We start from the raw sequence: 26,318 nt of genomic DNA, 5'->3' as shown, positions 1-26,318 counted from the left end.
GGGGGGGGGGGGGGGGGGGGGGGGGGGGGGGGGGGGGGTTGCTGGTGCTGGTTTACATTCTCACTCTGTTACAAGAGTTCATGTAGGTACTCGCAGACCAGGAGCCAAAACCGGATTAGTTTAGGATGAGTGAAGTTTTTGTACTACCAGATTTTAGAAGCAAAACGTTGCTTTCTATTTGGAGAGAGAAGTAGTAAAAGAGAAAGAGAAATCAGAAAAAAGTGCTCAACAAATAAGGAAAACTGGTGAGCAAGTGCTGGTAGAACAGTCACTCCTGGGGTGGGGTCTGTCCATTCTCCTCCCCCTGTTCCAACCCACATGGGTCAAAATCTCCATCACTTTGATATTCCTTTGCTCTTTGACTTTGTTCCCCGTAGCGTGCAGTTTACTGTCTGTGCTGTTGTTATCAAACAGCGGAAAGACGTTAAAGGCTCATGGCACTCAGCGTCGTGTTGGATGGTCCGGCCCCCTGGGGGTTTCGCCTGACAGGAGGAAAGGACTTTAACCAGCCCCTGACCATCTCCAGGGTGAGTGAGGGACTGGATGTGTCTATTATTAGAACTGAAGATTAGTAGGAAAGGATTGAAAATATTTTTCTCTAAATAACTTGATGAAGAACATTTCACCCTGCTTGTACTGTCTTTACTGTTGGTTGATGATTTGAGGAAGTTGGTTGGTTGGTAAGGGTCAACATTGTGTTTCCAAGAAGGTTGGTTCTAGAAAGAGTGTTTGGCCTGGCATGGGGTTTGCACCTGTGCCACAGGATATACAAGAGGCTTAGATACAAATAGCAGCTTACATTGTGCTCTGACATGTGCACACACACACACACACACACACACACACACACACACACACACACACACACAATTATTTCATTGTGTGGATTTCAGACTGGAGAATTTATGAGCACAGTGAGGTTATGACATTATTCCTAAACAGTCCTGCAGAGTATTTTAATTAATACTGAGTAAAACATGATTTTTGTTTTTTTATTGAAAAAAAACAAAGGTAGAATCCTCCAGATGTAGATAATCAAATTATCTTTAAACCCTCCACATTCAGGACATTGCGTGCTGACAGTTGAGTCAAAACATAGAAGAATTCATTTGAGAGTTATTGGAGAAGATGAGCATGAGTATTATGTCATTACGATGTGTCCACGTACACCGGCGCAGCTGTTCAGGAGCTAATAAACGTCAGCTTGAGGTTGACACGCAGCGTCCCGAAGCGTGACATTGTTGTAGACTGACAGCACAGGCCGAGCTGGGAGATGACACATTGACTAAAAATCTACAAACTAAAAATAACTGTACTTTAATCAAGTAAACTCACAGAAACCAAATTACAAATACTTTGGATGAACAAATGATTTATTGGACAGATACTTGGTTAAAAAGAAAATATTTAGAAAGTTGTGGCTGCCGATTCAGATTGGTAAATCTGTGGATGAAAACGATGATTTCCTTAAACTAATAGGGCATTTCCTGTTTATACAAAGTAAAAAAAACAACCGAATCACATGAAAAGAACTTGTTTTCACTTAAAGGAGGCACTCAACACATGTATTTGCCTTTCTAGGTGAGAGTTAGGTGAGAAGACCACTACCACTCTGATGTCTGTATGGTAAATATGAAGCAGCTGGTTAGCTTAGCTTAGCTTAGCACAAAGACTGGAAGCAAGAGGAAACTACTAGCCTGGTTCTGTCCAAAGGTCTAGTCCCGCATTGCCAGACCTTTCTCCACAGCTCTGCGGAGAAGGGACTGGCTAGTCCACACAGCATTCTGGGATAGGAGGGGGAAAAGCATGCTCTGGTTTATTGGCATTGCTTTAAACCAATCAAAATTGTCTCTGGCACGCGTGGGTTTTGACAGGACATCCGTCCCAAAAGGACGTCTGAAGAACTTTCCGGCTGCACCTTAACAATTGCGGAAGTGGAACGATGTTGATATACTGTAGACTAACAACACATCTCAACCAGTACCCCTAAAGCTCACTTATTCACAATTAAAGGATAGACAGAAGAGGGGATTAAATAAATAGTTATGAAAAAGGTCAGTACAGTTAAATGCATAGCCTACATACAAGTAAACATGCTGAATATGAACAGTGAGGTCTTCATCAGCAGCCAGACTGCTGTGTCCCTGATGTCACACAGGATCAGATGTGAGGAAGCCCAGTAATCCAGCTCTGTCAGGGTTATATGCGTCTATATTTCTATCTTTAGAGGAGGACCTAACCTAAGGATTTACTGACTGAAAGCATATTTCGGCCTCCAAACCACCGGCTCTGTCCAACAACCCCACACCTGTTGTGTTAGTGGTCTCTGTGATGAGAGAGGATTGGGATGAACGAGGAAGGAGAGGAATAGAAGAGAGAGAGAGAGAGGAATCTGTGGGGTTGTGAGCAGTAATACAAGAAGCAATGTGTAAAAGTATACTTGTATAGGAAATGTTTGTTTAATCAAAGAAAGTGAAAAGCTCTGATATACCTGATAACACCAACATTCAATGTCTATGAGACACATTGAAGGCATGTTGCTGCAGTGAACCCTGAGACTTCTTTTAAACATCAGTGTCTCCCTTCACTGCCATGTTTGGTCCGGAACATCCTCCTCTTAATGACCAGTCTGTGTTCCCAGCTGGCCTAGGAAAGTAAACACAAGTGATAATCATCTTTTTCTTCAGCAGACAGCAGCCTTAAAGGGGCACGTCGCCGAGTTCACACATCAAGATCAGCTCACTTGGTCTTTATGTCATGGGGAGTACTTCAGGGCCTTTGGAGCCACGGAAGAGCTTCTGTCTATGAGAACATAACCCTGGTGACGTCATTAGGGTTAACTTAGCTGGAGCGTGGAGACTCGGACAGAGCCAGGCTCTTGGTAGGCGGTGTCTTACGGTGCCGGTTGGGGGTATGATGAACAGTGGCAACAGTAGTCACAATAAGGATAATGGTACGTTACATGAAATAGTAGTTGTAGTAGTGGATGGCATAGCAGTGTGCTGCAGGGTGTAGCAGGGTGCAATAGGACACATGAGGGCACGGAGCAGGAGCACTGCAATCGTGACTTTGGAGCCTCCCTTATCAAAGGAAACATGCTGGGGGGGAAAGAACATAAGGACTCCAGGGAATAAACTCCCCAGAGCTAGGTTATTAACAAGCATTTCTGGGACGTGGATGCACACAGATGGAAAGAGAAAGGAGAGAGGAGCTCCGTGTGTCAAAGGAAGTCCACCGGCATTCTAAAACTATAACAGCATCATTAAGAGAGACAGGGTGAGGAGAGGAGCCTGGTTAGGCTAGAACTCTCCCCTGCCAGATCGGGCTGTACTGGCCTGCCTCCCTCTACTTAGATTGTATCATTGGTTATAAGGTAGAGGAATCTGGCGACTTTCAAGAGAAGCAGAGAACTTTTTTTTAAATCAATTGTAATCATGTTGGTCACTTGGGGGCAGTGCAACAAGCTGTAAACACAATGTTAGTAACTTCTTGCCCATGAAGACACTAAGCAAACTCATTTCTGGGTACCCAACTTCAAATCTATTTTGAGCTCTGTTTTGTCTACAACTCCTGAGGGAAAGATGTGGCTCTTTAGCAGTTAAATGTTCCACTATGCTTACAAGTTAGTTGCTGACTCAGTCTGGCTTTAGAGTCGGGTGGTAATAACTTCCGCTAAATAGATTATGTTATCGGTTTGGTGTGTTTGTCAGCAAGATTTCAGAAAACGTATTGGCCCATGTTTTTATAAATTTGGTGGAAGGTTGTAGCAAGGGCTAAGAAAGAACACATCATATCTTGGGGCTGATCTGAATCACGGGGTGCGGATTCAAGTTATTTTCAATTTTGTTTACATTGCAAGAAAGGACAAAGACTTAGCCGAGGTCTGTGCTCCCCGAGTGCTCTTCTAGTTTAACTTCTGTGGGTTTGTCACTCAGAGCAACCCCTTTTTACTTTACACAGTAAAAGGGAAAAAAGTAAATAAATAAGGAAAGAGGAAGCGGCAAATAACGTAGGAAGAGAAAAGGAAAGTTGGATGTAAGGAAGCATGAAAGAAAACACAGAGCAAAACAGAAAAGATGGCCTGAAATTTAAACATAGACAAATGGGTGACATCACAACTGAGCTGCGTGGAAACAAAAGAATCCATTAAAAAGTTTGCCAAAGATTCAGGTGCCAGAATTCAGAGCAGTAAAACATACAGTCAGACAGTCAGCACTCCAACAAACGCTCCACTGTAAATTACTGCTCCCTTTGGCAGCATGAGACATCCCCTCAGAACTTTCATCCACAGTTATTTATAGGCAGACGGCCTAATTCAAGTTTCAAGCACCATCCCAGTGTAGCTGTCCCGTAATGCAATATGGCTGAGCATAGGTCATGGCCTGTGAATTGTAAATGTGACTGTTTGGTTTGGATTGAAGCTGCCTCCTCAGGTATTTTCTGTGACCCTGATGGCTCTCTCATTATTAATCTTGATTACTTCCTGGCTAGCAGAACATATGTTCATCTGGATGCTGTCACTTTGTGGGAAGCAGCACATGTTTACTTTGTCTCCATGACAAGGGATGGGCAGTTTACACAAATTCATACCAACCAGGGCAATCTGCATCTCAGAGAGAAATTTGTGTTTGGCAGAGTCCATTTGGTGCAACATTTGTAGATTTAGTACGTCGGAATGAATGGCCCGAGTTTTTTCTCTGTTAGTTCTGTTAGTTTCTGAGTTTAACTGAATAGTTGGGCTTCTTAGTGAAGTCTGCGTTTAGTGTTTTGCAGGAGTACTTAGGCCAGGTGAGACTCAGAGAAAGGAAAAAGAAAATCAAATAAAGCTGTGATCCCAGCAGGGAAACATGAACCAGGGGCCTCACGGTTGAGTTGTGTATTAAGAGATGAAGTGCCAGTGATGGAGAACAGACCTGAACTTTTCACAAGACGACCCACCTGTACATTCTAGACTGGACTGCTGGCATGTGGAATTATAGAGAGATAAAAAGTGAAAAGGCAGAGCTTTTTGTTTTCTGGTTGACCACATTAGAAGATATTGCTTTTTGGATTCATCCTAATGTCAATGACATGTTATGAATAATGTAATCTTTTATTATTTTTCATATCTGTAGTATTGGACGCTTAATGAATTGAACAAAAATAACGGACAAAGAGGGGGGAGCACCTCCAGCAGGGGACCCAAAATTTCCCTTTCCCGAGCCACATTAACCAACTCTGATTCGGGAATCCCGAGGCGTTCCCAGGCCAGGTTGGAGATATAATCTCTCCACCTGGTCCTGGGTCTTCCCTGAGGCCTCCTCCCAGCTGGACGTGCCTGGAACACCTCCCTATGGAGGCCCCCAGGAGGCATCCTTACCAGATGCCAGAACCACCTCAGTTGGCTCCTTTCCACACGAAGGAGCAGCAGCTCTACTCAAGCTCCTCACGGAGGACTGAGCTTCTCACCCGATCTCTAAGGGAGACGCCAGCCACCCTGGCTACCCTGAGGAAACCCAGCTAGAAGACTTGTACTAGTTAAATGCCAAGATGCAGACCTCCAAAATTTGGTCCAAGGAAAAAAGAACCCAATGAACTCAATGAACTACTTGACACTTGAGAAAATCAGATATGCATGCCAGTTTCCCACGTGGTGTAGCAGGACTGGGGGTTAGTTTGTAGTGTCGTGGGAATTTCACCCCCAGGAACTTCTTTAATTTTAGCCACTTTGAGATTCAAAAAGTTCACACAGTTTAGAGAAAAACGGGATTCCATAGAAGTACACATAAATTGTGTAAACAACATTCCTCTTTAAAATTACAGACAGGTGTGAGTCAACATTTAAATACAATGGAGCACTGCAACCAGGTAACTCACATATTGCACATAAATGTATTATTACTTTTGGAATTATGTCTCTGATCGAGTTTTTCCTACCTGTGTGACCTTGTGGAGTCTCAGCGTCTCTAAAAAAAAGACAAGGTGTTGATGGGAGGATGACAGGTGAACTCTTATCTGCTACAATGGCAACCGAACATTATATGTTGGAATGTCTAATACAAAACTAATAGGATAAACAACTTTAATACCTTTACTGCCCTATGACCCTGTTTTTAGGTCCCAACCTTCTCACGACCCCCAACAGTCATCGAATTTGAGCAAGTCCTAATTTTGTTTGTGGTTCAAACTTAAAATTAATTATACAAATTTAAAAAAATGTTGCTCTTTGGTTTTATTTATTCAAGGGATTAAGCCAACATTCATTAATGTAAAAAAAGGGGAGGGGGGGCAGGTGTTTCCGTTTTTGTTGAAATCATGGGTTCCTCTGATTTCTTAATGCTTAAATGGCTAATAAATTAGCAAAGGAATCAAAACAAAATGTCTGTATTTCTGTATTCCTTTTCCTCACTTCCAGGTCACCCCCGGCAGTAAAGCCGCTATTGCCAACTTGTGTGCCGGTGACGTCATCCTGGCCATCGAGGGAGTCCCAGCCACAGACATGCTGCACTGTGAAGCCCAAAACAAGATAAAAGAGGCCAGGAACCAGCTCGGTCTTACTGTCGAAAGGTGATTTGCAGAAAGAAAAAGCATGCACAAACCGGTGGTGGGCAGAGTGGAGGCTACACGTGCACAGTAAAATGAAATGTAATGCATTAGCCGTGCAACAGCCTCACTTTGCCAGACCATCCTCTACTGCACTGCCAAGGTTATAGTTCACATAGCATTTTGGGATGGGAGAAAAACGTGCTCTGGTTTATTTGCATTTCTTTAAACCAATCACAATTGTCTTGGGCGTTGCTAAACCCTGGACAGGGACAAGATGCCACTGTAAAATACCCTCTGGAAGGACCTTGTTTTGGTGGACTATGTGTACGTTCAAAACTTGTTTTAGTCATGCAACAGAAAACTCAGATTGGACAGATAGTCTAGGTAGCTGTCCGGATTTACCCTGCAGGGATCTGAGGACCAGTTAACCATAGTCCTCAGAAATCCACCGGGGTTTAGAATGCCAACACAAAGAAAGCAGAAGGGGATGGACATTAGACCGAAAAGAGTGACCTCCACCATGTGAATTGAAACGTCATGGTTTCACCATAGAGTGAAAAAAACGCTTTTGTGGTTTGAATTATGGGGCAGTATTCAAAAGCACAGCCATGAAATCAGGTGAATTTGGTATGACTTATGATTTATGGCTTAGTTTTTTCACCTTTTCAGTTTGGATACGATTTGAATCCCCTTCAAAAAGAAAAAAAAAAAAGAAAAAATATCCAATCGTGTGACATGGAAAGGCCAACATGTAAGCAGAAGTTTTAAACCTTAGTTTTGATGTTTTATAGGTTGGGATTATGCAACACCAGCCTCTGTTCTTAATTTCCAGGAATGACTCAAGACTGTGGTCCCCACGAGCTGTGGAGGATGGAAAAGTTCACCCATTTAAAATCAACCTGGAAGCAGAACACCAGGTTTGTAAGAGTGTTGGAAAACTTCACGCTTTTTTTTAATTATGGTAGACTTTTTTTTTCACATCGTTATCAAACCATTGTCTCAATAATATCCTTGCATCCTTCTTCTCTCTACAGGAATATAAACCTATTGGCATTGCTCACAACTGGAAAGCTCAGCCGTTTGTTGCAGCAGCGAACATCGATGACACGCATCAGGTGGTCAGTTCTGCTTACAACACCCCCATAGGCCTCTACTCGTCAGGCAACATCCAGGACGCCATGGAGGGCCAGATCCGAGGCCTGGTTCTGCCCAAGCCAGAGAGGTGATGCTTCTCCCTTTATCTACTGCTAAAACATGGCAGTTAGGTTCTTTTCAAAGCCCTGCACCATACGGCAACAGCTCGGCAGCTATCATACACTGATTAGGCTAATAGCCATGCTATCCATAGAAATATGGCTCTAGAGATTTATATGAAATTTCCCCTCAGGAACTGCACTAGGTTTTGCTTTCATTCTGCTGTAATTGCCACAACTGGAAATGCAAGTCATCTGACGCAATTGGGCCCAAAATGACATTTTGCCATTTTGTCAAATTTATTACAAAAGAAATAGCTGAGGGATATCGTTCGTCACAAAACCAGCATGTTTTTTGTGAACCAAAAACAAAAAGTTATGCACTGTAATTAGTAAGCATTCCACATTTTCTGTTGCTGTGTTAACTGCATTGACGGCAGCTTTGTAAGAACACGGTTAACACACAGGACTTTCAAGCCAGAGTGTTGAGTTTGCTTCCCGATGCATAACTAAAGCCTTTCACCCAGGAAATGTGTGTTCCTTAGGAGGGAATCTCCTTCTTAAAATCTCTGATAAACAGCTGATCCAAGTTTAGAATATTCCATCACAAAACTCATTAATTGCCTAATTGTTTTAATAGAAATAGTTCAAACATATTGAACATTATGAAGAATAAACAATAATACAGGAAAAGGAAACAAATACACAAAATAGCTGAAAAAGGAGGTTAAATGTTTTCCCCAATAACGGTAAAGATCTTAAAATAGTAAAAGTATCCGGTTGTTTTTTCCGGTTAATAACTTATGATCATTACAGCCTGAAAGGGCTCCTAAATACATCCACTGAACTCCACCTGTTCTCCTGAATCTCCCAGTCCCCGGCTGAGTAGCTTAACACAGCCACAGATGTGCTACAGTATGTTAGCTTTCAGCCGCAGTGGTGTGGTCTAATGTATTGTAGTGGGTATACTGTGGCGTATATTAATATATTGGCCTATATATACATTATGGGCCTGAATCTGCCTTTGTGGGAGGGGAGCATATCATAGTGGGCGGTCTGGTTGTCCTCCCTCAGGGTTATTTTAAGCATCAAACACTTTATATTCTGCAATCAGATCACTTTTATTCACCTATTTATGGTGGAAAACTGTCCAACCTAGCCTATGCAAAGAAGAAAAACACAGATGACGATTCAAAATACTTAAAAAATATAATGGAAAGTATGTTGTTGCGTGGCATTTTCATGCCATTAGGGTATATGGAAATCCTGGATTTTTCTTAGTGGTATACTGCGTATACCTGCGGATCTCGCAGACTAGACCACTGTTCAGCTGTCCCCTCATGTGGATTTCATTAGGGTACCTGATATGTGGTGTGTCACGCTGAGAATATGTTCTGTTCCTACCACTACATTTGAATTGAGTTATGCGCCGCTGAAGAAGAGAAGTCACCCCGAGATATTTACTGAAAGCAAGCATAAGCCACAAACCAGAACATGATTATGAAAAAAACAATATTACAATCTGCATAAAAAGGGCGTGTTGTAGAATCAGCATGCTGTAAAACTCAGCTAAAATATTCATCTTTCCTTTCACATTTTCCTCCTTGTGGTTCAGCCCATGAAGCTTCTTCCTCATCCCACATTTAGCATCTAAGCATTTTTCTCCTTTTAAGGTTGACTCGCTAAGTTGTAGCTCTGTAATCTCCAGCTGGTTGTTCTCACCTGCTCTGCTTCAACACAAGTTTAAAAAAAACTCAGGGTAATGCGGTTAAGATTGCAATACATCTTTTCTGCCACTAGATTGAATGAATTAAATTGACTTAGGGAGGTCTAGGAAAAAGAAATCATGAAGCATGGCAAGCTCTGTACCAAAGCAGTGCTATGTCATAGTCAGTGGCAGTGGTTGAATGGAACTAAGGACATTTACTTTTTACGACATACTATGACTTTTTTGGACATATTATCATATGACTTTTTTGGACATACTATGACTTTGAGTACTTGAGTATTTCCATTTGACGCGACTTTGTACTTCTACTCTTGTCTAACTGCAACCTGTCCCATGGAAACCACATAACTTTGGTGATTAAATGTGGTGTGTATTCTCCTAGTTTTATAAGGGTTACCTACTGCACCTTTAACAATGTAAGGTCAAAAGAAGAAGAAGAATGTATACTATTAATCCTGCAAGGGGAAATTACAATTTACACTCTGATGTTATTACACACATTACACACAGGCCTGAATTACACACGTTCAGTACCTATGCATGCATTAAAGGGAGAGATGTCAGAGTGAGGGGGGGGCTGCCCATGAAAAGGCACCCCAAACAGCTAGGGGTTCCGTGCCTTGCTCAGGAGCACCTTGACAGTGCCCAGGAGGTGAACTGGGACCTCTCCAGCTCCCAGTCCACCGTCTTACTTTGGTCCGTATGGGGACTTGAACCACGACCCTCCGGTTCCCCCCCCAAACTCCCCACTGACGGAGCTAGATCCACCCAAGCCAACATGATATAAAGGAATTAAAATTAGCACAACCATACAGAACGTCTACAGAAGTAACATGCAACACACACATTAATGCGGCAGTAATATTGATCCTAAAACACCTTCGGGTTGCCATGGTTCCGTAGAGTAATTTCACTTTTAATACTTTAAGGAAATTTGGCTGATAATACTCGCATACCTTGACTTAAATATGGTTTTGAATGCAGGGTTCTAACTTGTGATATTAGTACTTTTACTTAAGTGAAGGGTGTTAATCCTTCTTCGGCCACTGGATAGAAGACTGCATTTGTGTTTGTGACCAAATATTTCATTGTACTGTGTGTGTGTGTGTGTGTGTGTGTGTGTGTGTGTGTGTGTGTGTGTGTGTGTTGCTCAGCCACAAGACTTTGACCAGTATCAAGGATTCTGACGTGTACCAGATGTTACAGAACGACCAGGAGGAGCCCCAGGAGCCTCGGCAGTCTGGCTCCTTCAGAGCCCTGCAGGAATTTATTGACAGTGATGGTGAGCTCTTCATCTTTCCCAGACGATTACCTCCACTACACCAAAGCATCTTGGCCAAAAAAAACGCAACACCTCGTCATGGAAACACATAGATGTTTTAAAGGCCTTGAAAACTCATTTTCTAAATCAGCTTTTTACTATGAGTTCTGGGGTTCTGCCCGAACACGTCCTCATACCTAAACGACATTATTATTCTATTCAGAGACCCAAAAGTAACTCAGTAAGCAGTTTTATTTACTGCTGCATGGTGGCAGTTTAATCACGGGACTGTAATCATGATCTATTTAACATGACGGGCGCAGTAGTCAACAATATGAAACAAAACTAACCAACTTTAGGAAACAAAAAATACTTAATTGGGTTGGTAAAACATCAGGGATTGGCTTTAATAAGTCATGTAAAACTACTAACATAAGTAGCCTAAAGAACGCAACACCACGGATGTTTAGATAATGTTAGAGTTTTTAATTTAGGTTAGTTTTTTTTGTTTATTTAATAAGATGCAGCAGCAAGTGTTTTTATTTTTCTTCAAAGCGACTTCTATTTTACCTCCCATACACACATCGGGAACAATTTTGTGGCTTCAGTGTGTTGCCCAAAGAAACTTTGACATGTGGACAAGAGGAAACCTATGACCAACTGCTGTAACTCCTACACTACAGCTAAATTTACTGAACGACATTTGATTACCTACCAACTGTGGCATAAACAATTATGCCGGTAAGTCCATTCATAAGCATAAAGGGAACAAAGGTGAAAATACCATTGTTGAAATCATTTATGCAATTCCTTTGACCCTTGATGACTAACCAACGCTATAACTTAGACAACATGCTACACAATATGTAATTAAGCCACACTCCCTTTTCCCTTATTCAACTTGTGTTAACACAATACATCATTACAAAATCCCTCACCCATGTGTTTTCTTTATTATCTGTGTTATAAAAGTGAGTCTTGGTAGAGTTGAATTATGAAATAAGAGGATACCCTATTCGGAAGCACTTATTTACGATTGAAGAGGTTACAAATGTCCCTGCCTCATTTCTCTTAAGTCTTTTATTTTGTTGTCATTCACGTGCTCCTGTATAGCTACAGCATTGTTTTGTTGAGTGGACTCTCTCCCATGTGGGCAGGCACTCGTCCCATTGTGACCAGAACCGTGAAAGCTCCCACAACCAGGCCAACTCCGCCCACAGGAAACCTGCAGAAACTGCCCGTGTGCGACAAGTGTGGGAATGGGATTGTGTGAGTAAAAATAGAAAGAAATCATCTGTGATTCACATTTAGAGCATCCAAGTGTCAATACAAACAAAGGGTGGAATACAGTTTAGGAACAATACAGTCCACAGCAACATTAACTATGTATACAAATTATTTAAAACCCCTTTTATCTGAACACAAATAAGCAATACGCTCCAAGTACTGCTCATTGCAGGGCTGCTGCAAAGAATTGTACCGCTATTGCACACGTATAATATAAATCAGAACATGCCTTTTTACAAATACATTGTTTTACAAAAATAGGACTCATTTTGTTCATTGACCACATAAACAAATCAAATCCTTATATAAAAAAAAATAGATCCTGATAAAGAGCTTTCCAGTTAATCTCCTAGGCATTTTCCAAGTCCTAACTAATGTAAACGTTAAAAAGTATTGTCACATAATTTCAATCATAGACATTCACAATAATCTGTAATCAGCCTGTGAATTACTGTACATGGGTATTAATTGTTGAGACATTGCAAACACTTGCTTATGTTTATATTAATGCAATCATACATAATGTCATTATATGATATGTGTTATCAAGTATTAAAGGAACTGGTTATACACCAGTTAAAGTCACAGACGTTATCATGATTGACTTATACATTAAATACTTCAAAAGTGTCATTATAGAGTGTTATAAAACATTAGGTTATTCTTAAGGCAATATAATAGGGTAATTAAGAGTTACTGTAACTTCTTTGTATGTATGGAAAGTTAAGTCTCTTTGCATTTTTTTTGTTTAACCAATCAAAATCTTCTTTACTTTCCTTTATGCCACTATGTGTTGAATTGGTATTGTTGTTTACTATGGCATTATTCAAATTATTGTGATGGCACAGGTATTTGTCGGTTGAAAAGTTAGACGATCCCATTGAAAATGGGTGCAGTCTATGTGCTGCTTTCAGGTCACTTTTGTCAGTGACCTCAGTTTGGATCCATTAGGGAGTGTGTATTATTATTACGGCTTTAAATTGACACCCGCCAACCCGGCAAATGTGAGTTAAAATTAACTTTGGGGGGTTGTAAAGTTACTAGCCCATTTGGGTGGTGATGAATTAAGCAAATAATTCTGTGTCCGTCTGTACTGGCAGGCTGCAGAAACGATGCAACAAGTCAGTGTTTCCAAATTGTTTTGTTTTCCTTTTGTGTGTGTTTGGCTAGGAAACGCAATGTTTATCTTCCAATACTGCTTGTAGTACTAATCCTACATTTCCCATGAACACTATGCTGTGACGTGTCATACAACCATCCATTGGCTACGTACCCACCATGTGTTGTATAAATTACTAGCTACGCTGAAACAAAGACAATAGCCAAGATAAATTCAAATTAAGTACCAGTAGTAATGTTATTTTACATTTGTTAAAATTAGTACCAATTTGGCTAGTGAAAAAAATCTAATTGGCTGGTAACTTTTAAAATCTACTAGCCTTTTTGGAGGCTAGTAGAAAGTTAATTTCTTAACCCCTGATTAATCTAGTATACTATACTAACTTAACTATTACTACAACACTACACACATGCTTTTGACATCTCCCTCTCTGTCTTTTCTGCTACAGCGGGACGGTGGTGAAAGCACGAGACAAATATCGTCACCCTGGTTGCTTTGTGTGCTCCGACTGTGAAGTCAACCTCAAACAGAAGGGCTATTTCTTTGTAGAGGGGCAGCTGTACTGTGAGACTCACGCTCGCTCTAGAATGAGACCACCGGAGGGACATGACCTCATCACAACTTTCCCTTCTGCATAGATCCCCAACAAACACTCAGACACGCATGCAAACAGACACTCCTATGTCCTACATCTGTTCTATGTGTTAGCTGCACTCGTTTATCTGATGTTGTCTCTGTGTAAAGTAATATTTCAATGAGAAGAATAGACTTTAATCGCTGAATGTAACAGTATGATGTTTTCTCCACCTGGTTATTTAAAGAGCCCAGCAGCACCGACTACAAAGCACACTGAAACTGGTCACTTTTATCTTGCCAGTTCCTACAAAATTTAACAGCCTCTATTTCCAATAAAGACCTCTGCTAATACTGACTCATGGCATCTATATTCAAAAGCCTTAAAATGAAAGCAACATTCACCTGTAGGTATTAACAGAAAACAGCATTTATGTGGCTATATCTATTGAGAAACAGCTTTTTCAAAAAATGTAATAACCCTAAGTATAATATTAGCATGCAAATAGCCGTAAGAAGAAATAAAAGGGAGAGGGATTCCAGGTTTACAAGTGGATGTGCAGCTGCCTTGATTAGTTTACACATTTGTCCTTTGAATCACGTCAAAGAAAAAATAAAACATTTATGAACCTGTTTAATTCTGACATTTCAGCTTCTAGGTTAGTCAGTTAAACCACTTTGGTCCGGACTGAAATATCTCAACTGTTGGATGGATTGCAATGAATTTTCATTTTGACAGTTGATGGTCCCCCGGGGTTAACACCTGCTGATTTTGGTGATCACCCTGACTTCTTCTGCCGTGCCACCATGAGGTTGATTTTCAGTTTTTAGTTAAATATTTCAACCTCTATTGAATGGATTACCATGACATTTACACATACCTTCATTTCCCCCTCAGGATGTCTTGTAACAACTTTAACCTTAAACCTCGTCTCATGCCATCATTAGGTCACAATTTCAATTCGTCCATTACTTTGGTTGATTACCAAATTATTCAAAAACTATTGACAAACCCCATCAGTTAGCATGCTAAACTAAAATGGTGAGCATGGCAGGCTTGATATTGTAAACATCAGCACGATAGCGTCATTATGAGCATGGTAGCTTTCTGCTGTTAGCACCTAGCTAAAAAGCACCAATGTGCCTAAGTTTATCCTCACAGAGCAGCTGACCTACACTTTGGTTACTCACCTGCTGGATACTTGAAAGGTGGCTGTTAAATGTTGACAGCTTCAAAAGCTTCAGCAGCTTCATGGTTGTGTTTATATTCGTCAGTCATGACTGTGTTAGCTTAACTGTAAGCAGCAAACTGTGCAGGCTACAAACAGAAGCAGTTTATTTAGCCATAATAATGGCATGTTTTCAAATTGGTTTTTTTCTGGCACACAGTTGATTAGTTTCCATCCACTTGTCAATCAAATTATCTGAAGTTCAAAATCACAAAAACAGTCAAGCAAACAAAGCTGGTGAAAAAGTGTTTCCATCTAACGGCTTTAGAGCGAATACAAACCTGTGAGTAATGACGTCCTATGCTGTTTTGTGGTCAAATTGGTACTGAATCGCACAACATTCAAGCTGACAATAGCAAACAAAAGTTTTGCCAGACAAAATTGATTGCGTCATCACTTACCTACAAGTGATTCATATAGCACAAGTTATGATTGGGCTTATGTGCCAGCTGATAGCAACATATCAAGCTATAATAATTAAAAAAGCAACACTAGCAACACATTTCTATGATGAAGCAAATGCATGTAAATGCCTGACAACACTGGAAGCAGCTTGTGCTGTCGGAACGAGAGCACTAGAACATAGCTATCATCAATGTTATGAACTAACACTCATGTTAAAATGTCCGCTGTGAAAAATACTTTTGGGATTATAATAGAAATGAATATGAGCATTAGCAGTTTGAGTTTAAGCAAAGATTTTTTTCTATAATTTGCTTCCAAATAAACAACAAAACAAAAAAAAGCTAAATTGAGCCTGGTGCACTTTTACATTTTCTTTTCTTGAAACCTGTGAATCCCAGTCCATTGTAAAACAACCACACAGGTGGCTTCACTTATTGTTTGACTAGACCACTTTTTAGTCTAATTTGATTGACATCTCCCTGTCTCATGTTAGCTTTGGTTTCACCTGGGAGGGCGGGACAAATCATTCCTTTTGGCACCTATCGTTCTTGTTCTTCCAATCAGAGCTTTGCCCGGCAACCTTAGCCTAGGTGTAATTAGCTAGAAAACTGAAACACCTGTGTAGGTTTGGAGGACTTTAAATGCTTAAACTGGCATTAGGGGCTGTTTGCCTGACAGCTATGAAACCAGCACAAAAGAAACTCATAGGCACAAAGAAAACACAATACATAAAACCTGATAAAATATGCAGAACCTGTAGGATATATACTGTGACAACACAAAAATTTAGCTGGCACCATTCAGTTGAGCGCAAAGTGTTCATGCACAAGAAGACAGTGTAATAACTCAAGCCTTTGAGATTACTGGTACTCTCAGAAAATGTGAGACAGATGAGGCAGTTTAACACCAATGATCTGACAGGCCACTTTGACCATATGTTGCAGCCTGTCCTTGTCACCTATAGACCTTTTTCCCGGCAGACATGTTGACATGTCATAGTAGGAAAAGCACAGGTGTATTTAAAACCATTAATGATGGCTGCATTCTACTCAGGAGATTATTGTGCATGCTGACTCACTGAAAAAGCTTACTGGGACACTTGATGCAATTGAGCAATTGTCAAGGTGATCCATTTCGCCTGTGCTTTTTCTACTATGACAAGTCAAAATATGTCTGCTGTGAAAAAGGTCCATTGAGAAATTAACAAACCAAGTCATAATAGAAAAGGCGATGACTGACTGTCGAAGAGTGTCATGAATTTTCCACACACTCACACACCAAACCTGTTGAGCTTCCAGACGAAGTCTGGCGGGTTTTCTTACAAAGTGCCACCATGTTGTTATTGAATGTCAACCTATTATCGGTATTCTGTATAACTGTGGCAATAAACCTGTTTCATGATCTGACCCTTACTGATGTGTAGGTCTTCTACAACACTACAACAAATACACCAGTCCCCTGTAACAGGCTCAGCATGACTACTACATTTCTGTTCTGCTTTGTACACGATCCAGCCGCACAATACTTTGAACTTTAGTTTAGTAAATTCAACATGCTTTACGGTCCAGACCACTGCTTCTAAGCAGACTGGTAAACTGGCACTCAAGGGTCTGAAAATGGGAACCCTTATGAAGTGAAGTAAGGTATTGTCAAGGATCCTGCTAGCAATAAAAGAGAATCCTACACCTACTCCTACACCGCCATCAGTGTGATCCTCTAGCTATTAGCAAAAACGCAGCTTCTTTACAATATTCAATCAGTATAAACAGAGTTCTGTAAGTGAAGATGTGATTTATTTATTTTTTTACCTGTTTCTCTTTTATTAGGATTGCTTCGGCATACATTACATAACTCAAACAAGACAATACAATGCAATATGGTTTGACAAACTGCAGTTTTCCAGTTGTTGGCTTGATCCCTCACCTTCACATTTTAATTAAGTGTAGAAGGAAAGCAGGAAAGCGGGGAAGCAGTGTAGATAAATATGTCATTGGCAAGACTAGAAAATGTCCTCTACAGCATGTGCTACCAACAGTTACACTACCGGGTTGGCTGAGGAAAAAGCACAGCAAGCCAATGGATCAATCATCACTCACTCACGTTGTGTTTTTCGAAACTACAGATCTTTATTTCAACTTTCAGTTTCCAGTCTGTACGTGAAGTAAATGATGAAATAAAAACAGAATATTTCCATTGGATCTAATGGAGCAGTCATTGATAAAATAAAACGTGTCATCAAGGCAAGCATACAATCATCTGCAATAAAGTTACAATGACAGTCAGAAACAGTATGCAGTGATTAAAAAAAAAGTCAGCCTTTTACTGGTAATGAACCCCTAAAACTCTTCAGTCAGAGTAATGCACTGCAGTAAACAGACAAATAAAGGTGCAATGTTAGTAATAATATTAAGGCTCAACAGTAGCATCGGTAGGCTTATATCAATGATTCAGTGTACTGCACATTTGACTGTGTATTGAGCGAAATGAGTCCTGCCGATGTGCCAAGACCTGGTCGAGACAGCTGGGGGAGCTACTGTTTTTTTTAAGCTTAGGTTTTAAGCTCTTAACACAGTCAACAGTCTGCACCCTGAATATGTTTACCTGTGTGTGCTGCTGAGTTCACTCTAGTACTGCAAATAATGATTATTCATTATTCATTAAGTATATAGTTGTAGTTGCTGTTAAATTTAAATATCAAAAGCAAACAAAAGTGCCCATCACAAGTTCCCAGAGCCCAAAGAGGTGTCTTGAAGCTGCATTAGTCATTTCTGAAAGGTGTATAGTGACAAAGGAGAGGTTTATCGGTTATAGGTTTCATGGTTCATAAATGTTACGGTTTACTCTCAGTAGCTCAAATCGTCTACTACAGACTGTTTTGTTTTTTATTAAGAAAGTGGTGATAAACCCATTGTGTGCATCCTGCATCACCAAACGGACAATAAAGTTTGCCATATGTTATGGAAAAGAGGGAAAGCTAAAGACCTAGATATTTCTCTGGAGCGGGACTAAACCACCGCTACAGTGCATAGCCTGCAACACCACTGAATATTTGCCCTGACTTTAATTCAGGTTCCAAAAAAACTACTCAAATTGAATGCAAACATTGCTCCACGTCTGTTGGATGTGTGAGTAGGAAACTGTTGCTGACATGCTGGCTTTGTTTATTGTTATCTCCGAAAATGAATGCAGTTTTGTAGAGACCTATTTTATTTGTCCAGAAAATATCCAATTTACAATAATATGAGACACAAGTTCAAATGGTGGGTAGTTTTACTTACTTACTTACTTACTTACTTATGTAAAAGATAAAATTCTGCCTACTTGAACATTTGAATAATATGACTGCTCTTTTCAGAATCAGTTTACACTAATAAGTAAAAAAAAAAGTAAAAAAAATCCCTAGAACCCTATGAGCCACCACAAGTCAAACAATGGTCTATAAGTGAACCATCTGATGAATATGCTGTCATACTGTGTTTCGCTACTGACTCCACTTAGTTTCTTTCACATACAATGCATTGACCAAATCGATGCTCTAGTCCCTGACATTAATCACATATTAATGCGTATGGATGGAGAGCCAAGAGACAGACATGGGGAATGTCGTAAGTGCTTTCCTTTATGAAAGCCAAAAGTCTAACAAGAATACATTTAATTAGTTTCAAAGCTATTGTTCATTTGACTCAATTAGCAAGTTGCCTATCCTCCTCCTGAGGGCACACTTTGTGACAGCAGCAGCTGCTCAATAACATCAGACAATCACAGAAATGATTATTGGTTAGGTGCCGCAAACACCATGAATAGCTTATGCTAAGAATGGACATGTAGAGCTAATACATCAGTCCCTTGGCTACTCACGTACGCACAAAAGAAAATCAGTGAGGACCTGGTCAACAGGAAAGTCTCTTCAAAACCTGAGCCCCGGTGTAATCACTGGAGAAGCAAATAATGGTAATTAGGATACTCAATGCAAACAAAGACAAGTTGGGGAGGGGGAGGAACTCAAGGGGGGGAGGAAGTCAAACCCGGAACAACGACCCCAATAAACGTCAGTCAGATGTCTGCCACTTTCTCCATTTCACATGCCATGAATTCACATGTATTCAATATTTATTTGTCCATTTATTCATATATTTTAGCATGCAGTACACCAAACACTTAATGGCTTGTTTGCTGACAGCTGACAATGTGATATTATTATGTCCAACAAATGATAAAATGAGACGCTGTCAGTAATAACACTTAATCAAATGACTAGATCCCATTGACAATTTTTATAAATACAAACGAAAATCAGCCAGAACAGCAATTGTCTGTATCTCATCGCATTGAGCATTGATGGGTATCATTTTTTTAAACATATTTTTATCCAACTTTATGACGGTGAAATGAACATGAAGTGCTGTCAGGAGAAGGGCAACTCACTCAGCCAATAACTCCTTGTATGTGTGTGAGTAGGCGGCAGAGCTTCAGGTCATTCTGCCGGCCCTGGATGTGGACATTAATGTGTGATTTGGCGGTCTGATTTCTCATAGCAGACAGGAAAGGCTTTGGACATAACACAACTAACTATTTTTGGATAAAAGTGTATGGATTTGTCACGTGGGGAAATCTCTATTACATTACATTACATTCAATAGCATTGCATTACATTACATGTCATTTAGCTTTTATCCAGAGCTATTTACAATTGCTATGTACAGTATGTCAAGCAACTAGCGGTTAAGTGTCTTGCTCAGGGACACATTGGTTGATGTATCGCAGTGGGAATTGAACCCAGATCTCCCACATAAAAGGCATGTGTCCTATCCACTGCATGTGTTATATCCACTCCATCACCACCCAGACAAATGAAGATTTGGGAAAACATTTTCTGTTTAGTTTTTTTTTCTTTTGTCTTAATATTCATATAACAATTTATGTTCATGTGGTATCCTTGCAGACATTTCTTGATAGCACAGGTTGTCCTAAAAAAGGCATAATGTCCATAACTTGATTGCAGGGTTTAGGTTTAAAGGGCCAGTACAAACAGCAACGAGGAACAAGGGCATCCCTGTCTGGTCCCTCCATGGACTTTGTAATTAACCTTTCTTTTTTTTTAAAGCAGTGAATTCCTGATTGTAAACAGCTGCACATTTTACTTATATAACATATCACAGACAATGAAGTTTCCTTAGCACATTACTATGTCCAAATATCTACAAATGCTTCAGTGATGAATTATTGAAGCAACAACGCTAGTAGGAAAAACATTATTCTGCCTTCTTATTGTTCATGTAGATATAGATTTACATTGAAAATACATTCAAAGGTTGTTATGACTTTATATGATACTAGTGGTGATAAAATATCATAATCAAGTAGGTCAGGTAGGTTGATGAATAGCACAGAACAACCTCAAGAGATGTACACTGTAACATGTACAAACTACAAGGGACAAACACTGAGGTTTTGTAGTTGTAAAACTTGATATGATTGCAGATGATGGGATTTGTTCAACAGTTAAAAAGGCACCAATTTAAATAGGCTCTCCTCTTGATTTTGCTTAAATGAAAGTAACATGCCAGAAAGTTGCAGAGGATTTATTACAATGAATTTTTTAAAGACATTTAAAAGATATCATCTGCAGTTATTGCCAGGTATCATAGTCACAATTTCATTATATCCATGTGTTTTAGATACTTCAAAATCAACCCTGGAAAAACTTTAACTAAAATATGGGTGTGAGGGGAATCTTAATCCTCATAATTAGAATTATATGTCCACCATACAGGTCAGGGATTTAACTTTTCATGTCAGAAACAGGATCAGCCACCACCATTCTTGTTTAAACTCTATATGGGTGTCTTATATGGGTGTTGTTTTGTTTGGTATTTTTGTATGTCGGCAGTTGATTTTCCCCCTGCAGTGATGGTTTTTGGCATTTAAGTGTATACTCTAAATTCAATGCTGGCTTTTTAGATAAGAATATAAGGACAAGGATTTAAAAAAGACCATTTCCAGAATTCAAGTGGAGAGTGAGAGTCAAATATTTTAGTCCCCCTTTTACACTGATACACAGGCCCTATATTATGTGTATATTTAGGGTCACAGTTGTCTCCTAAACCTAACCAAACAGTTTTGGTGCCGGAACCTAGCCACACTGTGACCATATAACAATGTTCTGTTTAAAAAAGCTACTATTACCTTTAGGCATGAGGACAGAAAAAAAACTCCTTTGGGTGTTGTTTCCTGCCACCGCTAGGGACACTAATTTATGAAACAGCCATATGGGTCACAGCAGAGGGTAGGAACAATTGACCTATATGTGGCCGTATGGTTTGTTGAACTTGTTGGAAAAAAGAGAAACAAGCCAACCAGAAAAACTGCATCAACCAAGAGGGATATCCATCATGGTTTTACCCATAATTACTTGTGAGTCGCCAAGTATTGATTGGAATGAGAGTGAGTATGACCCCCCCCCCCTTTGTCGCAGTGTTAATTTAGTCACTTTGAGGATGAGGCCCCTTTTCAAACACTTCATTAATTTCTTCCAACCTATATACAGTTTTCATCCTCCCTGAAAATGTCCACAAAAACCCAAATACAAATCAATCATTTCCAAAAATGATTATCAATTAACCTTCTTTGAATGTGCAACTTAGACATGTGTTGATTTGCAATCTGTACAAACCTTGTCTTCATTTTTTTGTGTCTCTCTGCTTTTGGAGTGTCTTGATTGCGAACTAAAAGGCTGGTAACACTTACACACGGACAGAAAGGCCACCCTGTAGTTATTGTTCATCCACCCGTACAGGATGGGATTGACAAACGTTGAGCACATTGCGACAATGTGGAACACCGTGAAAAGCAGCTTGAAATCCTTCATAAACAGCAACGTCTTGTCAATATCAACAGCCAACTGGAACGCATTTAAAGGCAACCAGCTGACAGCAAAAACCATGACCATGGTCAGCAACATCTTAGTGGTCTTCTTCCTGTGCTGATGGCGGTCATTTCGACCTCCGTAAACCGCATGCTTTTTCAGCTTATTCCAGATGCTGATGTATGCAACGCAGTTGATGGCCAGAGGTAAACCATATTGAACCAGAATGACTGATATGCTGTAGATGCTTCCATTTGCGCTGCTTCCCGGCCAATGCTCCGCACACACCTGAATAGACTGGTGCGGTGGGATGATGAACGTCCCATACTCCCTGAAGATGGCAAGCGGGCTGGCCAGCAGCGCACTGACAACCCATGTGATGGCTATCACCACAGCGCACATGTCTTTGGACATCTTGGTCTCCATGTGGTAGACAATGCTCCTGTGGCGGTCCAGGGCGATGACATTCATGGTGACGGTGGACACATGCACAGCCAGGCCTTGAGAGAAGGGCAGCATGAAGCACAACACCTTACCAAACATCCACTCGCCGTACAGAGTGTTGACAAGGGTGAAAGGCAAACATAGCATATTCACCAGCAAGTCTGCCACAGCTAAGTTTACAATGAAGAAATTGTTCACCGTCTGTAGATGTTTAAACTTGGAGACGACGTATATCACCAAGGAGTTTCCGATGACTCCAAGCAATATGATTGTGCAGTAAGCAAGAATGAGAATAACTCGAACTCCAACCAGCTTTGTGCTGTCATCCAGCTTCAAAAAGTTGTCATCATTCACTGTGTCGGTAGTTGAGCAGCAGTTGGAAGATTTGTTGTGTTGGTCTGCTGAATCCATTGCGAACAGACTCCATAAGTCACTCTGGGGAAATATGGACATCACTTTCAGTATTGGACACACATGTTGTAACTTAACAAAGTCAATTATTTTTTATCAGTTTTTCTTTTTTTACATCAACAGGCAATAAGCTGGCTAAATGTTTAAATTTCTCCAAAAACAATGCTGTGTGATCAACAAAATTTTTGTTGGAACATTTGAAAGCGTTGCCGTTAAGGAATATGTATTCTGTCTACAAATAATGACACTGTGGAAGTGTTTTTAATATATGTGTAGATTTCAACAGATTCTAAGAACATTTATTTGAGTTAGGTATGCACTGATACCTGCTAAGAAATCTAACTAGCATTTCAGAGGAAGATGCGCTATGATTTATGCTATGCAAATTTGACTATTAACATAAAAATTAGCTTGGCACACTGCAGAGGATATCAGGAGACTGATCCTAGAGCTGTATCACAGATAGAGCGAGATACATAAACAGCCATGGACACTCTGAAAGCACTGTTGGAGGCTTGCTGTAATATGAACCGCAGCTATCTACAAATAAAGCGTAAAGCTCGTTCACTTGAAGTCACTCCCAACTCTAGGACACTCCAAAGTGTCATCGTGACTTCACTTATTTTAGTCTTCATGTTCTGTTTTCCAGCTTGGACTCTCACCTCTGAACTTTTGAGTGAAGATGAGCGACAACCTGCTGCTGGACTGGAAATTTTAAATGAGTATGCGTGAATTGTCTAAGGAACCTTTACACAATCCCAGTCTGGATCTATTTCTATTTCACGTGTCCATTACGCAGAGAACGTAGCTTTAAAAGTTAAAAATGCGGACTGGGCCCCGCAGCAGTTTGTGATAATCATTTATAAAGAAAAAAAGATTCTGGTCGGTTGCTAATACACAAACCAGTGAAACAGTAGAATACTGCTCAGTTTTCCCATACTGATAAATTGTCCGGATCAAAAGATCTTGCGCTTTACTCACCTCCATCTGCAGATGTTTTCAGATTCCTCTCATTGTTTCTGCCTCCAGAAGAGTTTCATAAAAGCTTGTCTTGAAAAGACAACAACAATATAATCCACTCAAACGCCCTCTGTTGAATATTCTTTAAGGAGGAACAACGTGCGCTCAGAAGCAAAGCGCGCAACATTTGCCAGTGCGCTCTGCAGCCCGTTTGGTTTTGAGGGCGCGCGTTACCTGCCCTGCGAGACAGTGAGAGAACAAAACATGATGCGTGTTGAGTTACAGAGAGGAAACGTCCTTGCCTGACCAACATCCTCAGCCCCACCTTTTGCCCCACAATGGGTCATTTTTGATGCATTGTATTCCGAACGAGCTCGCTTCTGGGTATATATATAATTATATTAACACCAATGCTGCATTTGTGTTCAACTCTCAGTTAGTGTGAGAAATTCAAACAAATTCAGAGATGTTTCAAACATAATCAAGAATCAAATTACTTATAGATGGACTACAGTTTGATCTGTTTTGCAGAATGCCAGCAGCTAGGTGTGCCTCTGCAGAGCAGTCCTTCAGAAAGAGGGAGCAGGGGTTGATCATTATTTCTTTCCTATTAAAATAAGATATTAAATGTGCCTTAATTGCCGGCAGATAATAATGTTTCTTAAAAGGCTGGCTGAATTTGACTGCATAAGTTGGGTTGAATGCATGAGAACTTGGTTGTTTTTTGCTTCTTTCCATCTTTGTGAGCACTAAGTCAAAAGTACTCAGAGACAGACATCATGACTCCTAAACCAATTACACCCTGTGTGTCCTGTGCAGGGCCACAGATATCCCAACGGGGTAAACTGAGGCGGGGTACACCCTCAGGTTGTTAGTCTACCATGTTAGACACACCTCAAGGTAATTCAGTCAAAATCAGAGTGTGTCAATTAATGAAGGGCAACATGAATATTAATCAGGACGTTACAGTCAGGCATGTTTAAGTTTGCCAACGTCAACATTGTACGTTGACAATTATGAGGTAAACTCACCTCTGAGCCTGAAAATTGTTTTTACAGCGATGTTTGAGTGATGATGACAAAAGCATGTCTGCAGATAATATTGAGTAATAAAAGCCAAATCCCACTTTTCAGAGGTGTTAAAACCCTTGTGCTTCATTGACTTTACTCTATTATACCCACAAAGTGCGTCATCATTTGAGCCCTTAAAGTAATCCTAATATTTTATATATATATACAATATTTTACAATCTAGCTGACCCATTCCAAACTGCCTCTAGCTAGTAATTTGACTCATAATTTGATTACCACTGTTACAAACCAAGACACCATGTGGCCATTGGAAATTGAGTTACTTTCAAGCAGCCTTCTTTGCAAAAGCCCACTTAGCCCATAGTGCAACTACACAGATGGTGAAGTCATGAGGAAAAACCAGAAAAGCCTGGATAGCAGGGCATGTTAAGTGTAAGTGGTGGTCTTGCTTAAATGTGATTGTTAGCACGAGAAAAGATTCTTCTGTTGTCAATAAAAACGATTACAGCAGTGTGTTTTAAGGTTTCAACTTTTTAACTCTAATGTATCTTTAATTCCAGGCATCATGCTGTAACTTTTAGATCTAGCATCCACTCTAATGGGCACAGGGATGTGTGTGTCTTTTTTATCACTAGCTGTTGTCTATCAGTCATGATCTCACCACAGTAATGTAACCTTAATGTACACCACTGCTGGAGAGATCATTATGAAATTGAGTAGGCCTAACTACTGGTCTTTCAGTGGTGTGGATCCCTTTAACAGTTGGACTGTTTCCAGTACAGCAAGAAAAGTCTATCAAATAGTCTAAAATGCAAATTAATCAGGACTAAGAGTACAGTAATGGTGAAGGGTGGATATTATATATGGTTATGCTTAGAGCTCAAAGTCTTACTTTATCCTGGAGAAAGACTGTTTGTAAGATTCATCTTACAGAAACAGAAAACTTGATTTAAAGCAGCCATGTGATCCATGTTTGACCTGGTTATTGGTAGATAAATAAAGAAGACCCTTGACACCATGTGGGAATATAGATATGAAAATGCGATTTCCCTCAGTGAATGCAGGCTAAAACTGAAAGGCGTCAATTTTAGAGGTGACCAAACTCAGTTACTCTTCAATCTCAGCAGGGACTGTGCACCTGCACTCCGCTTAATAGAACTTGGAGGCTTGGGCCCATTACATCGGCCTCTCTCAAATCAATACATAGTGTTTCTCCGCAGGGTAAGCGCCAACGTGTAACGGCAAGGCAATTATCTCTAATTGACACCGGTCTGTACCAGTGTTT

The 26,318-nt window shown here is 40.3% G+C and overlaps 2 protein-coding genes across 2 annotated transcripts; one reads left to right on the top strand and one right to left on the bottom strand.

Annotated features, from left to right (window-relative positions):
- The first annotated feature begins 274 nt into the window (after positions 1–274).
- On the top strand, positions 275–14,046 carry LOC117954649 (PDZ and LIM domain protein 3-like). The gene is made up of 7 exons (XM_034888612.1): positions 275–527; positions 6,395–6,546; positions 7,358–7,442; positions 7,560–7,747; positions 10,602–10,729; positions 11,866–11,977; positions 13,564–14,046. The coding sequence occupies exons 1-7, from the start codon at positions 435–437 to the stop codon at positions 13,751–13,753; spliced, it is 948 nt and encodes a 315-aa protein (XP_034744503.1). The 5' UTR covers positions 275–434; the 3' UTR covers positions 13,754–14,046.
- A 7,509-nt stretch (positions 14,047–21,555) lies between these two features.
- On the bottom strand, positions 21,556–23,042 carry npy2r (neuropeptide Y receptor Y2). Its single transcript, XM_034883204.1, has one exon. The coding sequence runs from the start codon at positions 23,040–23,042 to the stop codon at positions 21,963–21,965; it is 1,080 nt and encodes a 359-aa protein (XP_034739095.1). The 3' UTR covers positions 21,556–21,962.
- Positions 23,043–26,318: the final 3,276 nt, after the last annotated feature.

This window comes from Etheostoma cragini, chromosome 2 (genome assembly GCF_013103735.1).
Source record: "Etheostoma cragini isolate CJK2018 chromosome 2, CSU_Ecrag_1.0, whole genome shotgun sequence".
Classification (NCBI taxonomy): domain Eukaryota; kingdom Metazoa; phylum Chordata; class Actinopteri; order Perciformes; family Percidae; genus Etheostoma; species Etheostoma cragini.
This window is presented reverse-complemented; position numbering and strand designations above follow the sequence as displayed.